A 15,784-nucleotide genomic window follows, 5' to 3' on the forward strand; every position below is an offset into this window, starting at 1 on the left:
TCAACCTAACCTGACCTGGCCTCGCATGTGACTGATGATCAACTGATGATGTAATAAATCCACTGTTCCATGCTGTTCCACTCTCTCTGATAACTCTAGGATCTCGTCTCTGTTACACACAGTGCTTCCCAATATAATACACATGATTCAAATTTCAAGGATCAAAACGCGCAAAAAAGTAACATTGAACCACCGACCATAGTCGGCGTCGTGGAAATCGATCGACAAGAAACGACAGAAACAAGTAGTACGAGCCAACGAAGAGGGTGAAACCAAGAGAGATAGAGAAAGGGAAAAATATGCGTATGTTTGATGAATTGTTATGATTTTGTTTATATTTTTTTATGTTTAGAGAGGTTCCCCTAATTTTTCTCCTAATTGTAAAAATAATTTATCTTCGCCCGGAATGTACGTGTCACTAAAAATTAATAAACCTGCAATCATTATAAAATACTTTTGGAAACGATTAAACTTCAAATTGATCAGGATTAATGTTAATCTCATATAATTATTCTTTTAGAAAGGAACTGGAATTGTTATTGAAGGAAATCTAAAATTTTAGGGTAGTGTGATTGTTAGAGGATAAATTTTTAGGTAACTTGCAGAAATATGAAATTGTTCGAATTTTACAGTAAATTGGTAAATGAATAAATAAGTTTAAAATTCAAATCACATCTTTGACTGTAATATCTCTATTGAGGAATGTGGTAAAAAGTATATATATTAGTAATAAATAAGATAAATTTGAAAACAAAATAGAAAGATGAGAAACATCGAATTTAATGATTTTATCTACTTATTTTAAACATATAATATTTTATTGCGTTATCTTGACAAGAATGCTACGGAAAAATTTTCGACCTAAAAAAACATATCGTTTATAATGCAACTGCAGTTGCATTAGTAAATAACGTGACAAAAGTCATATTTTGCAGAAATATGATATAGAAAAAGGTAACATTACTTACAATTCAAGAGTTGCGAATATATAGTACAAGTAGAAATTTAAATAATTAAATTTCTAAAACTACACACAAATATGGTATATATGCAAGTACATATATTTATAATAATTCAGATTGAATTATTTAAACATTAAAGATCTAGTTTTGACCATCACGGCCTTTACTCCTATTTCGTGTATTGTTGAATTTTAAATAATTATATTAGAAATATTAATATTAAATAAAAAATATTTAAACATTTATTACAAAATTAATAATATTCATATTATATAAATAAATATATATTTGTATTGTTCTTCGATCTCTCAACGTGCCGGATCTCCACAATTACGAAGAAAGCGCATCGCCAGGGGTCCATTAATTAGCGTCGCGCCGGCGAGCGTAACGACGCCGGGCGCGCGTGCACGTTCGAATCGTCGGCATGGGGTCGGACCGACGACTACGTTGGCGAAATGAATCCGAAGGGGGCGTCGGTAGATAGCGGGGGAGCGAGACGCCGGGGATGAATCGGCGAGGGTGGCAAGACTTGCAGTCAGTCGCGTCACGCGTTTTCCGCCGACAGCGTCGGACGGCGTCGTCGTGTTCGCGCGGCTAAAAATCGGGCCTTCCGTCGCGGCGATACATATATCTTCGGTTTCATTTCCGAGAAACACCACGCCGTTTTTCGCGCCGTCACGTGTACAGGTGCGACCCCCCGCCTCGCTCCTTCGTACGCGCTCGGCCGTAACCGGACGCGATCGGCGCCGCGTCGCGTCGCGTCGCGCGGCAACCTGCATTATCGATCGCGCGAGCACGCGTGTCCGCCGCGTGCCGCAGTCCCGCATGTCGCGTTCAAGCTGACCGCGAGCGTGGCGATACGGATCGCGCGCGTGTGGAGGAATTACTAATTTCACTCGCAAGCCTGACCCGAGGTTTTACGCGACGAAGCGCCGGCGCCGACGTGTCCGAACCGAATATCCGTTGTTTGTTGCGACACGCGCCGCGTGTTCGTCTTCCGATAAGCCCGATACATCCCGACTGCGTCGCCGCGGGTTCCACGCGTGATTTGAATACGGTCTGTATGTACATATCGGACGATGCTACAGCCACGTGAATACTATTCACTCGAGGATACGTCGGATCTGTTCGCGTTGCTTAAAATGGTCAAAAATATTTGTACTTAAAATGAGATAAATATATTCGACCGTTGAAAAAAGAAAATCCAAAGGTGCAAAAAGTGCAAACAGACCTACAGTTCGACGCACAACGGCCTATCGGCGTGGATGCAATCGAGATTATTGAGATGAATATTTGTTGCCCGTTAATTTTAGCGACAGCCAAAATAATTTCCGTTATTGACGTCAATAGTCTTGCTTCAAAAATAAAACGCTGCAGCGGTAAATGTTGCGTATACAAATATCTTCATGTAAAAATCGGAGTATCATGAAAAAATCAAGAGACGAGAAGCTAGCTTAATTCGGCCTACGTTTCAATTCTTAATATCACGTGATCACCGGCGGGAGCATCTTGAACGTGTCACGTGATCTCAGTCGACGAACTGAATTCGGCCGATAGTCGTCCGCGGCGACGTTCGTTTTTTTACGGTTTTCGGTGCGATTTTCGCGCGTGTGTTGCACCGTTGCGTCGTCGGAATCACGCGATTCCGCATTCCGGAATTGTGTGGCGTTGAATGTGTCGCGTTCGCGAACGTAACTGTGGACTTCGCTCGTTGTGCTAGTTCGCGGCCTCACACAACTTTGAAATGCGCCGCCAGCGAGATGCGAGGTTATGACGCTGTGCTCGAAGATGTACCTTGTCGCACCTGTTCGCTTCTGGATTATCTCGTCAACGGTGGACGACCCTTGCCGATCTTGCGAAAGGTAAAACACTCGAATGTGCAATTAACTTTGATGCGCTCAGGTGGAAAATTTTCTTAGAATTATTATTTAGCGAATTTTAAAAAATAATTTTTAGAAATACTGTGAGAAAGTTTACATCGTTTTTTCTTTTCTTAGAATTTTCCATATATGTGTGAATTCTACTCTTTAAATTCTTTGGACTGGCTTCTCACTCTAAAGGGTGAAAATTGAGTCAGTCTTGAAAAAGGCTCATTTTAAAATGAGATTTACTAAAAAAATTATAGAGAGTGAGATGCTCTAAAATTTCTAAAATTTTTTATTCTGTAATTTCTGAAAAAATACGTTAAACTTTTTCAGATTTTATAAGATTCCATCAGAGTGAGAAATTTTATAAATCTTAAAATAATGTAGAGAATTCGTAGTATATATAAAGAATTCTAGAAAAGATATGTGTATATATAAACTTTCTAAATACTTCTAAAAAGTATTCCAATTTGTGTAAAAAGATTTAAGTAAAAAAAGATCTTTTTTACATAAAAGAATATTCTTTTTATACAAAATTTTTATATAAATTTTAGAATTTTTTAGAGTTTCTAAAATTTATATAAAAATTTTGAAAAATTATATGAAAATTTTGAGAAAAATTTTTACCAGGGCAAAATCGCGAACATTTTGAATGTTGCATAAACAGCGTTCGAAACTGCAATATAATTTCAGTAATTCTTGACTTCGCTAGCATTGACATGTAAAAGTTATTTTTACACTTATTATTTACGATGGGAAAACACATATAACGATGAAATAAATTTTCCTATGTAGAAACATGAATAGTCGGAATTATATCAGTTTCTATAAGTAAGAGTTACGCCAGAGAATTGACGCGAGGGCTGGAAAAAAGTCATAAATAGAAAGCGTTATTTTGAAAAAAATTGAAGATGATAGCACAATTAATAATTGGTAAGATTAGAATTCAAATAGTTCGTAAAATTAGATAAAAAATTTTAATTAATTCTTTGCAATTTCGTATAACATTTTTCATTTAATCATTAATCGTTTTGAATACCTACATTTAATAATGATACACTATATTTAATAATGATGGTATTCTAGATGAAATAATAAACGAGAATCTCTTGACTGAAAATTTTTTCTACATACCTTTCTTTCATACATATGTATGATAAAATTTGCATATCTTTTAACTCTACTATGTACTTGCTGTTGTTTACCACAGATACAGCTGAAGCACTTCATAAAATGAAATGATTTGATGACATTTCACTTAGATGGATCGTGTAATTTTTTCTAGGACGGAAACGTGAAAATTTTTTTAATGTATTTATGTATATATGTGTGTACATATTATAAAAATGTTCACTTTTCTGTGAAAAAGTTATATAATCAATATCTAGATCACAGCTGGATTCTTTATTTAAGACTAAAACTACTGGCAAGTTCATTCAAAAGTATTTTAATAAATTTCAGCACTGTATTTTTTAATACGAGTAAAAATTCGAATGTATTATATTGTTTTGCGGAACACTTCTCACAACACTATACTATAATATAATACAATATAATATGAACAAATAATTCAAAGAAGCTACGCGGTTTACGGGTTATCTCTATGGCTTGATACATTGTTAAGTACCAACGTTTCGTGAAAATTGTAGATTACATCAGGGCGAGAAGCAACCTGATGCAATATTACGTTGCTTTTCGCTCCAATGAGTGAATTGCAATGTTCACGAAACGTTGGCATTTAACAATGTATCAAGCCACGGAGATAACTCGCAAATCGCATAGCTTTTTTTAAGAAAATACTTATGGAAGGTTCAAAAGAAATAATTATAATTAAACAATTATAATTAAACAAGAAAATACATGTAATATTGATATTTCTAAAACGAGCGTTCTTGTTTTAGAAGAAAATGCATTTATTTAATTTGAAACGTATTTTAACAAAGAAAATTATTTTATTTTTTTGTCTGCTCATACTTTCACACGTACGGTGCCGAATACATTCTGCCACGTGGAAGACATGCACTTATATGGATTCCAGTACATATTGACCTGTACGTGGATAAGTACGCTCAGTAACATGGCAAGACTACTTGCCACGTCACGTCTCATATCCGAGACTGACTTGACGCGTCGTACAAATCTTACAAGCGTCGGGGATCAGCGTCGGACGGTAATGCAACTCCACGGTAGGGTAAGCCGTAAAAAGATATGCCTGCATTCTAAGGAGAACGAGTCAAGATATCCCTGCACTTCAAGTGGAATAATGATCTAGACAGAACATTTTAGACTGACTAAAAACTGCTTGAATCGTTGATTTTATAAAGACTTCTTATGTACAGAATATTATTCTGTTAATATTATTCTGTTAATTATTCTGTTCCATGTAATTAAATAATTAATGAAAGAAAAATCAGGTTTCATGTTGAAAAGTGTTCTAGTGTGTCTTCGAGATTTCTTCTTGGCTAACGAAAAAAAACTCACCTATTTTTTGTGAAAAGTAAAATTTCAAAACTAATATCGATCTGTTTTTCTCCTGAAACTTCGTATCATATTGTAAACCGTCAATTTGCAACTTTTTTCCAAGCTACTGCTTCGTGAAGTCAAGGTTGATGACCTTGCGCTTGTCTCGAACAACCCTCGAGTTTTGTATAACACATCTACGAGACATCGTCGAGGCACGAAGAGAACTAGATAAGGGGAAAAGAGGAGGGCGTGTGTTGGGGATGCGGGTGGTTTTGCGGGGGTCGAGACGACGCCATGGGGTAACCCGCGCGTTGACGTTCGCCCGAAACAGAGGGTGGCTCGCGTGGGCATCGAAAGAAGAGTGCATGATGGGGCGAGAGAGAGAAAAGGGGGGGAAATAAAGATAGAAAGAGGTGAACCGATATGTTGGGACGCACTATGGTTTTGTGACTATTGAACTCTGCAGTGGTTTACAGATCACTAGATTATATAAAACGCCCGACTGTGTAATTAATTATATAAACGGGAATTATTTTCTATAATTATATTCCTATAAAAATAAAAATTATTTTCAAACTATCATAAATGAAGATATTGTGTAATACAAATAAATGACTTCCATCATTTTACTTATCATATCGCTATTGTGAACTAATTTAATTTTCTACGTCTTATTTTAATATGCTAATTAAAGTATTATATAATATATGCAATTTGTAATCTGATGATTTGCAATCTGATCTAATTTGTAGCCTGATCTCTCTCTCTCTCTCTCTCTCTCTCTCTCTCTCAATTCATATCCTATCATTAAAATTAATCACATTGCAATTTTACGCTTTTGCAATATGATATTTGATAATATCAATTAATTTAACTAATTAATTTAATGAAAATCTGATATCTTCTTGAAGACTCTGAATATTTCTTCAATTATTCCATTGAATATTATCTCGATCTGAATTCATGATCCTAATTAATATAAAAAAATTATCAGTGCATGATGAAAACGAAAATTTAAAACTTCATATACTTTCGGATTTTTCATTTTTAATTGGCATTTTACTTTTTTTTTTAAATGTTAGGAATTCGATATATAGAATCTTCAGAGATCCTTTTTGGAGAAGATCCAGAACACTGTTTATTATACTAAAATTTAAAAAATCATTCTAAAATTGTGCGATTAATTTGAATGCTAAATACTTGATGAAGGCAAATGAAAGTTATTTTTTTGCAAAGTCGTTGCTTAACCTAAGATATTTCGGATAAGTGCGATTACGACCTGTGTTTTAATTCTGTGGCATGCGTCCCATGTGCACTGTGCACGCGCGAAGATTGGCACGTTTTCCAGACCCATCGATGCATTGCCATGGAAACGGAACCGCTGCTGTACGTTGTATCATATCGTCACGTTCCGCCGCTTTAGAACGGCAGGCTAGTTTCAAGGGCACTGCTCTATCGTGCCTTAAGGAGTGCAAGGACGATCAATATCCCTTTGCACCCTTATTTCCATCATTCCCATCAGTCTGTCGAATACCTATTTTCTCACATTAGCAATCACGTACTTAAACGATTACGTTACTCCCTCCAAAGTTGATCCAGAAGATCCGTTAAGCAGAGTGTCGTATATTTATATTCCATCTGCGCTTTTTTTTTTAAAGAGAAAATTATACATTTTTTCATCGCTTTTAAATGTCACGATTATCTGATTTGTGCATGAAAATAAGTTAATGAATTCCATAAATGCTTGAAGTATAAATACGATAATATTTTTACTAATAAAAAAATAACTCGACTACTCTTGACATTTTCTCGCCGGGATTGTGAAGTGAGATTGCATGCGCGGCTGTCAAAGCTAATTGTTATGCCTGGAAGTACGTACTCGTTCGAATGACAATGCAGAAAGTGTCGGGGAGATATTTATGCGGCGTCAACACGAAATCGATCGCTTTAAAAGTGGCACGGTTTAGCATGTAGCCCTTTTATATTTCAGGAAGCACGCGGAAGAGGGAGGAATGAGGAGATTCACCCGGTGACCTCGTGCCGCGCACGGTAATGCTACTGGCAAACGGTGCTTCTATACCGACCATCGCCGGCGCTGTCGAGGAGGAGGAGTACGCACGCAGCGAGGCAAACAGCGTGCATTACGATGGATACGTTACTGATCACACCGATCTGGCCTCGGAGGTCGATATCGACGAGTCCGAGTACAGACGAGAGTTGCTTAATGACGTGAGTTATTATCCCGAAATCGCTAGAAGCCAGAAATAAATCATTTAGTTGTCATTTTTTTCTAATTATTTGTCAAATTAATTGTCATTTTTCTAATTCACGTCATTTATCATAATCAGTCCATAACATTTTTATCTTGTTTTTTTTTTTGGAGACATACATAAGTAGATTCTGTATTAAAATATTTGATAGATAATTAACTTTGTTCATATGCAAGGCATCTTTTTGATATCAATTTTGATGAACATGATGATTAACATGAATTTCTATTAAATTACAGAAATGGCGAATGCTCTTCGACAAGGTGTGTATAATTGCATAATTGCTTTAAGTTTAATGTTTATCTATTTTTGGTGAACTAAATTTCGATTGGCCACTGTTCCAGTTCGATCCGGAGGGTTTTGGAGAGATACCGCTGGAGGACTTTCTGACAGCCTTGAAAAGCCCCGAATGGAAGGCAGAGATACCGACGAACAAACGTGACATACTTCTAACCAGGGCGAAAGAGTCGCGTGTTGAGGCAGTTACTTTCCAGGACTTCGTCAATGTGGTGAGTTTGTAACTCTATTATTACATGCGCACGACTATTACCTTACTCCAGAAATGCGACATAATATATGACATAATTTCATATAATGTAATGTTACACTCATAATATTGCACTCACGTAAAAACAATAGGATTTACTAGCGTTCATATAATCTGAAAAACACTTATATTATTAATTAAATTATTTATTCACATTTTTGTAAAGATTTAGATTCAGAATTAAAAAAAAAAGATTTTAGTTAAAATCCTTAGAGCTGTGAGTATTTAATGGTTCGGTAAATGGTTTAAATTACGTTTATTCTTATTCTAATATTAATTTTAGAGAAAATTTAGCTGGCGTTATCAGATTATATCGATTTTCATTCGTCTTTTATTACTATTTATTTTATAAAAATTTTAATATTGTCGGATGTCTGATTTGCGCACGGATGGCAAGTTTTCCGACAAATGTGCTTCGTGCAAAAAAGCAGATGGTTCTGCAGTATGCTGTTCGCTCGACTGTGAAACGCTCGCTCGATAGGGAAGAACGACATAAAATCGTTCATTTAGATATAAAAGAATTTTTTTACACGGTTTCCTAGCACGTTTTTTTCCTAATTAGGTTTAGAGACAGAAAATATAAATTATATTAATATTAATATCAAACATTGCGATGCAACAGTATCTTATTAACAGGGATTTCGTTTATCTTTCGTTAACTTAACAGAGATCTATTTTGTATTACTTGATAAATAATAACGGTTTTAACAATTTAATTTTCTTACATTTCTTCAAAAGAGATAATGTGTATAATATAAATAAAATATAATAATAATGCACCAGGAATTTTTCAAAATTTTTAACAAGGATATTTAATTGATATTTAATATAAACACATAAATATATAAATTTTATGAAAACACGTAAAATAAAATAAACTAACTCCATTTTTATTCATCTTTAAAATTATTGATTGCTAAAGGAAGAAAGTACATTTACTTTGTTTCGAGTAATATCATCTTATGGTCAATATAACTTTATTCTAGATGGAGTCACTTTCAAGATTTGAAAGAATTTTTATTTGTACGTAAAATAGAATAACATTATTCTTTAATCAAACAATCTTTTTATGTATAAAATTAATAACGAAAGTCGGATATTTTGCAAAATATCTAATATTTTATGTCCTAAATTATTTTGGTGTATAATTTCATGGAATATTTATCTTTTCACATAATCATACATCAATCATTTTTGTATAAAATAATGAAAAAACAATTTATTGTTCAATTCCGTGAATATTTCTGTAACATACATACACATATTTATTTTTAAATAATTCTATATAATTTTTTGTATAAATTAATTTTTCCCGTTATTACGCACATAAAAGGGGAATTAGGTATTTTATAAATGTTAGGAAAAAATATTATAAATGTTTCTGTTTCAATGACTTCATTTTTTTATTTCTATATATAAATTATATAGGAAAATCCACTATAAATATAGATTTTTCCTAAAAAAGTAAAGATAACTTTTAAATCTAGAAAATAACTTCAACTATAACAAAGTTGTATTTGAATATGCGAAATAGAACAATTTTGATTTGAAGCATTTCTGTTAATAAGTACTAATCTCGAAGATATTCGAGAAATTGATGGAATTGTTATTAATATGCGGGATTATCTCACGAATTATCTAGATTGTAGGTAATCAGTGCGCGATATAGTTGACACACACATGTCTCTTTATACTTTCCTCTCTGCTTTGTGCATGCTACCTTATACCGCATATGTTTCGTTTGAGAATCGAGATGGGAAATTTGCGACACAGTATAATCTGCTTAAGAGGCCGCGGCGGAATTTACTTTGGAGCACTCGATTTTCATCGGTTTCTGCAAAAGCCGGATCGCGATCGTAGAGACGGTCGACGAAGAAGGTTTACGGTAGTTAAATGATGTTATTCTAACCGCGTCGGAATGTCTCATTGTCCATCTATTTGTCAACCTGAAAAATGTGGGTTTCGGCCCGGATTTCACTGATCCTACCAAATGACAATGACCGCGGGCAAGGAAACGCGGCTAGAAACTGACAGATAAATATCGGCACAATGATAATCTCAACGTTTAGAGGCACAGCGCGCCGACGGGTGGGCTTTTGTTCGCGCTTAAACTCGCTGACAAGTTTTTGGTGGTTTTCTACACGAGCTCCCTTTCGCTCGTGATCCCGGGAAGATAAACGGGTCTGACGTTGAGAGGCGGAAAATTGTTCGTGCACATATCGAAGCGATCCAAAACGCGAACTAAACGACGCGTAAGAAGAGTCTCGACGAGACTTGACAAAATCAACCGTGAAATTTTTTGTCATTAACTACGCAACAAGAATAATGTCACTGTCCTCTTGTGAATCATATCTCCGTATAATTTTAATAAGATTGCTAAATGTAATAGCAAGGACTTTGGGTTCATTTTATCGCCTTAACGAACAAATGTGGCATAATCCGTCTTTTAGAAATAGGCTCGAGGCTATATTCTTCCGTAAGAATTTACAAGAAAGCAATAGGTAGTCTATGCAACTTTTTACGGAATGGACAGTCGGAGACATTCTGTTTGAGAATACTTCTTGTGAATTAGAAAATGTAATGAATTTTAGTTGACGGTCAGTGATGAAGACTAAATCTCAATTTATTGCGAATGTGAGTCTAGAAGATTTTCTGTGTGAAAAAAATTAATAGCTAGGTAGACTGTCTAGATCTATCCGACATCCTTATCGCGATTCTTGATGTATTCGATCATTTCAGAAAGGTGCTTCTTTCGTGACTCAGAGACTCTTGATTTATGCAACTTGAACAGGCTATCTTTTTATACTCTTAGTTTTACAGCACTTTTTGTTCATTCTAACATATCAAACAAATATAGCGATTTGAAAACTATTTAATTATTAACGCGGAATCTGAATTGATCATTCTTACATGTTGTTTATATAAATATTATATGTATATCTATTTATACGTAGAAGTTTTATAATCTTAATATCAAATTATTGAAACTTTTCCCATAACAAGAAAATATTTACGTAAACCCTTTTATTTACGCGTTCTCACGCTCCATCATTATTGTTTATATAGCTCACGGAATCGAGAGAGGCCTTTTTCGTCATAGGCTAATCCGATTTATCTAGTTTCCATGGCATACCTGCTTTATATTGACAAAATTCATTTGAGGATTATCGACTGATCCTCGTTTTGTAAATACTTGATCCGAAAAAGATTTCTTTTCTCACTACGATTTATCTCGGAAGTATTCATAATATTAGTTTACGCTCTCCAATTTTGACTAAAAAATATTTTTACATATATATATATACATAAGTATAATGAATTAACAGTGAACAAAATTTATTCTGTTAAATTAAATTTAAGAAAAGAAAATTTTTGCAATAATAATCAAGTTGCTTTATGCAGTTATCTTTGCCAATGTAGAAAATGTTCATGTGATAAGATAATTATTACACTGAAGTAAGCATAATTTAAATACTAAATATTTTAAGATAACAATTGAATAATAATTCTGCAATACTTAATAACTTTATTATTATATTATTATTTTTATATCTAGCATTGGCTATATTTTCAAAAGTTACTATTATTTTTTCGTAATAATTCGAAATATAGGTATTATAAATTTAGTGTAAGTTTCTTTCTTAATCTTTTGAGATTTCAAATTTAAATACATATTTTGAAAGCTCACGTGTTGTCAGCCACAGAAATCTTTGCTTCATTTTACCGCGGGATGTAATATACTATAATAGGATTATACCTGCAGGTGGCTGAAGGCAGTAGCAATTATTCAGAAGCGAGGAATCGCAAGTATTCTCGGTACGCTGCTATAATTTATGGTTGGCGTTGCCAAATGGCGGCAACTAGGATTTCCTCGCATGTACCGCATATTGCATTGTATAGCTTATATACACTTATTCTGCACGATCACGTAATAATTTCATTTATCATTAACGTAGGCATGAAAATTAAAATATCTAAGAATAGCTTTTTATGGCAATAATTACGTTAAAGTCAAGACAAGCAGGACCAATATGCAAAAATTATTGGATCGAAAAGCTGAAATTTGAATTTCTGAGGTGTTAAATATTTATATGGATATATATACAGGGTGTTTCCAAATTAAATGGCAAAACTTCGGGAGCGTGTAGAGGAGTAAAAAACTAAGAAAAAAAGTCCTATAGACATATGCTCCTTTTTGCTTTGTTTCGCAGGAAATCACGAAAAAAGAAAAAAATATATTTAATTTATTATTTTAATTATTTTATTTATAAACTTTTTAATGAAGATTTTGTTCGAAATGTGCACCTCTTGCAGCAATACAAGCATTGCATCTGTCAAACACGGCTCTTGTAGCAGCCAGGCACTGTTCTTGCGATATTCTGTTCGCTGCAGCTACGATACGATTTCTCAAATGTTGCTCTGATTGAATAGGCGAAGAATAAACTTCTTGCTTCAGAGTACCCCATGCATAGAAATCTAATGGCGTTAAGTCGGGCGAACGAGTTGCCCAATGTACTGCTCCTCCACGTCCAATCCATCGTTGTGGGAATTTTCTATCTAACCAGGTTCTAGCGACTCTGCTGTAATGAGCAGGGCATCCATCTAATTGAAACCACATTTCAGTACGTTGTTGTAATGGGATGTTTTCTAAATAGTCAGAAAATTCATTCTCCAAGAAATTTAGAAAACGGTCCCCATTTAATCTTGCAGGTAAAAAAAACGGTCCCACTAAAACGTCGTTCCAAATTCCAAGCCAGACATTAACAGAAAACTCTTGCTGAAATTTGTATTCTCTAACAGACCTGGGATTTTGATGAGCCCATATATCATAATTCCTTTGATTAATTATTCCACCTCTGGTAAATGTTGCCTCATCTGACCACATTATTTTAGATGGAAATAAAATATCATTGTGGCATGTCTGAAGGTACCAGTTACAAAAGTTCAATCTGTTCCAATGATCTTGAGGTAATAAATTTTGCACTTTTTGAATGTGGTAGGGATAGCGATTATCTCCTTTTACAGTTCGCCAAATTGTTTGTGGTGACACTCCCAATACAGCCGACGCATTCCGAACGCTGGTCTCAGGATGATTGTCAAAATGTTGTAAAATACGATTCCCTGCCTGCAAATCTCTTCGTAACGCTGCTTGAAATCGGTTGTTTTCTTGTCGAATTGAAAATGATCCAGTCTCTCGCAATCTATTAAATGTCAACATAAACACTCTTCGGTTTGGCACTCTTCTGTTTGGAAATCGTCGTGCATATTCTCGCACCGCCTTTAAAGCATTACCGTTGCAGAAACCGTATACAAAAACCATATCAGCATATTCACTATTAGAATACGTACGCGGCATATTGCAAAAGACAAAATTCATCTACTGTTAAAGGCTTTCAAAGAGCGACTGACAAATTCATAACAGAAAGTGGAAAATGTAATCAAATATGTCGGTGCTAGATATGGCAAGAAATGTAAACATTTTTTTTCGATTTCTCTGAAACGGAGCAAAAACGAGCATATGTCTATAGGACTTTTTTTCTTAGTTTTTTACTCCTCTACACGCTCCCGAAGTTTTGCCATTTAATTTGGAAACACCCTGTATATAAATATTCAAAATCATTTTTTAGAAGAAGCTGTAATATTATATTCTACTGTATGACGAAATATTACACTGTAAGGGACAGATTAAAGAATAAATAATTCGTTAATAATAATGAGGTAAATATCTATAAATATTTATTTGATGTCATTAACTTTTATCACTATTGGTTATCTTTAATCACTATTTACACTACAAAGTTTTCGATTATTTTATTTTTAGATTCCTTTGTTGGGCCATTTCCACGGCATGTTTGCACGGTTTGTCGCAATCTCTTGATTTTTAACGATCCATACGGTCGATTTCCCAGCGGGCGGTTTGTTCAACACGCGATAAGATCGAATTATCCCGCGGTGCACCCACTGCCCCGTTTCGCCCGTTAAGTGCACGACCATTTGAACTTTAGCTCGTACTTTGGGTGTGCATACACGAAGGCGGAATTCCTGAGGAGCGAAAGAGAAACACGGCCAATGGGAGGAGGATTCGTGCCGAAGCTGCGATTAGCAATTAGTCCGGATAGAGGTGGTCACTCCATGTTTGCACAGCGCGGAACCGTTAATTAGCGAGAGAGATCGAGAGAGAAAGGTACGGTTAGCGCAGAAACGGATTGGGGCTAGAGTGATAGAAGCAGAGGACGTTCTGTCGGCGCTTAGGTGGCCTTTGCCAGAGTTTCGGCAAGTCGTTGATTCCCGTACGATCGCGGTGGTCCTTCGTCTCTTTCTGTTCCTTTTCTTCCTTTTTTCTTCTCGTGTCTTCTCCAACCCCCTACTCTGTGAGGTAATTTTTTCCTCACTCCCCGCGCGTCACCGCCACCGGCTCGCCGCCCTTTTACTCTTCCCGGATATCAATTATGTCCCCGTGGGCCGCACGTTGCGACGGTGGACCCACCGGTGTGTGTCTCTCACCTCCATGAAGGGGGCCCCGGTGCTCGCCTCGTTATCCCTCGCCGTGGGCGTCGAAATCCCTGTGTAAGGTCTCTCAGGAGCTACAAAGTGCAATTTAAGAAAATCCTCTCCTCTCTCGTCTCTACGGCTCGATCTCGTTACACCCTCCCGTCTCGTTTCTACTTCGCGTTCCCTCGTTCTAGCGATAAATCTCGTAACAGTCGGTATCCTTCAACGCCTTCGACGATTTTCTTTTTTGAGTCACTCAGCTGTTAACGCAACGAGTAAATTGAAATCTTTGTAACGTGAATTTAAGAATATTGCGTTTTAGATGAAATACTGTGCAAAATATCCACCGAATTCAATAATATTAATTCTTTATTTTTTGCACATACTTTCGTTCATAAAACAGTGTAGGAAGTTATGGCTTTAACGTATTAAATCATTAAGAATGTCAATGAGAGCCGACTTTTTCGTTTATAAAATATACACTTGTAATATTCTTTCGCGTTACGTTATGATCTACGTAACGCGAGAACACTCATGATATTTTTCGATAGTAGTAGTGAAAGGCAGGACTGTCTCCTTTCGCTTGTCTCTTTGTTCCGTTTCTCCGCTATCGTGCAAAAGGACGAAGTATTCCGCGTGAGGCGGACCGACCTACGACCCCATTATACACGGGGACCCCAGACGGGACGCGTGATTCATAATATTAGATTTGAGTCGAGACCGAATAATGTAAACGCCACGTAGAAGGGTCTTATATACATGAGTGTCCTGTTGGAATAAGCGCAAGGGGCGTCACGTTGGCGGCGAATGCAACAACGTGGACGACGCCAACGAAGACGACGACGACGCCATCAGGAACCCCGCAGCCACCCACACCCACGTCGGCCCCTTAAATCTCCATTCTCAGGCGCGCCTCGATCCCTTTAAGCCTCCTCTATGCCCTTTGACAACGACCCCGGGATCCTTCGTCCTGCACACATGTAAATACGTTCTATCTAAAGATAATTTAAGTGACGACTATCTTTCGTCATTCTTACATCTGTGTGCATTCTAAATGTACATGAAGGCGTTGCATTATTAAACCTTTGAAAAGTACGTCCTTTTATTGAAAACGTAATCAGCTTTGAGTTTTTTTTTCTCTGCGCTATTCACAGATTGCAAAGTTATCCATCCCAATTATAATAT

The 15,784-nt window shown here is 35.9% G+C and overlaps 1 protein-coding gene across 1 annotated transcript; it reads left to right on the forward strand.

Moving 5' to 3' along the window:
* Nucleotides 1-7,342: 7,342 nt before the first annotated feature.
* On the forward strand, nt 7,343-8,081 carry LOC108724590 (rhomboid-related protein 3). Its single transcript, XM_018451023.1, has 3 exons — nt 7,343-7,519; nt 7,800-7,823; nt 7,905-8,081. Exons 1-3 carry the CDS (start codon nt 7,343-7,345, stop codon nt 8,079-8,081), a joined length of 378 nt encoding a protein of 125 aa, XP_018306525.1.
* The last annotated feature ends 7,703 nt before the right edge of the window (nt 8,082-15,784 follow it).

Source organism: Mycetomoellerius zeteki, unplaced genomic scaffold (assembly GCF_001594055.1).
Source record: "Mycetomoellerius zeteki isolate Tzet28-1 unplaced genomic scaffold, Tzet1.0 scaffold31, whole genome shotgun sequence".
Lineage (NCBI taxonomy): Eukaryota > Metazoa > Arthropoda > Insecta > Hymenoptera > Formicidae > Mycetomoellerius > Mycetomoellerius zeteki.

Coding starts and splice junctions, on each gene's coding strand:
- LOC108724590 (XM_018451023.1), top strand. CDS start 7,343: ATGCTACTGGCAAACGGTGCTTCTATACCGACCATCGCCGGCGCTGTC. Junction 7,520..7,799: donor GACGAGAGTTGCTTAATGAC/GTGAGTTATTAT, acceptor ATTAAATTACAG/AAATGGCGAATGCTCTTCGA. Junction 7,824..7,904: donor GGCGAATGCTCTTCGACAAG/GTGTGTATAATT, acceptor CCACTGTTCCAG/TTCGATCCGGAGGGTTTTGG.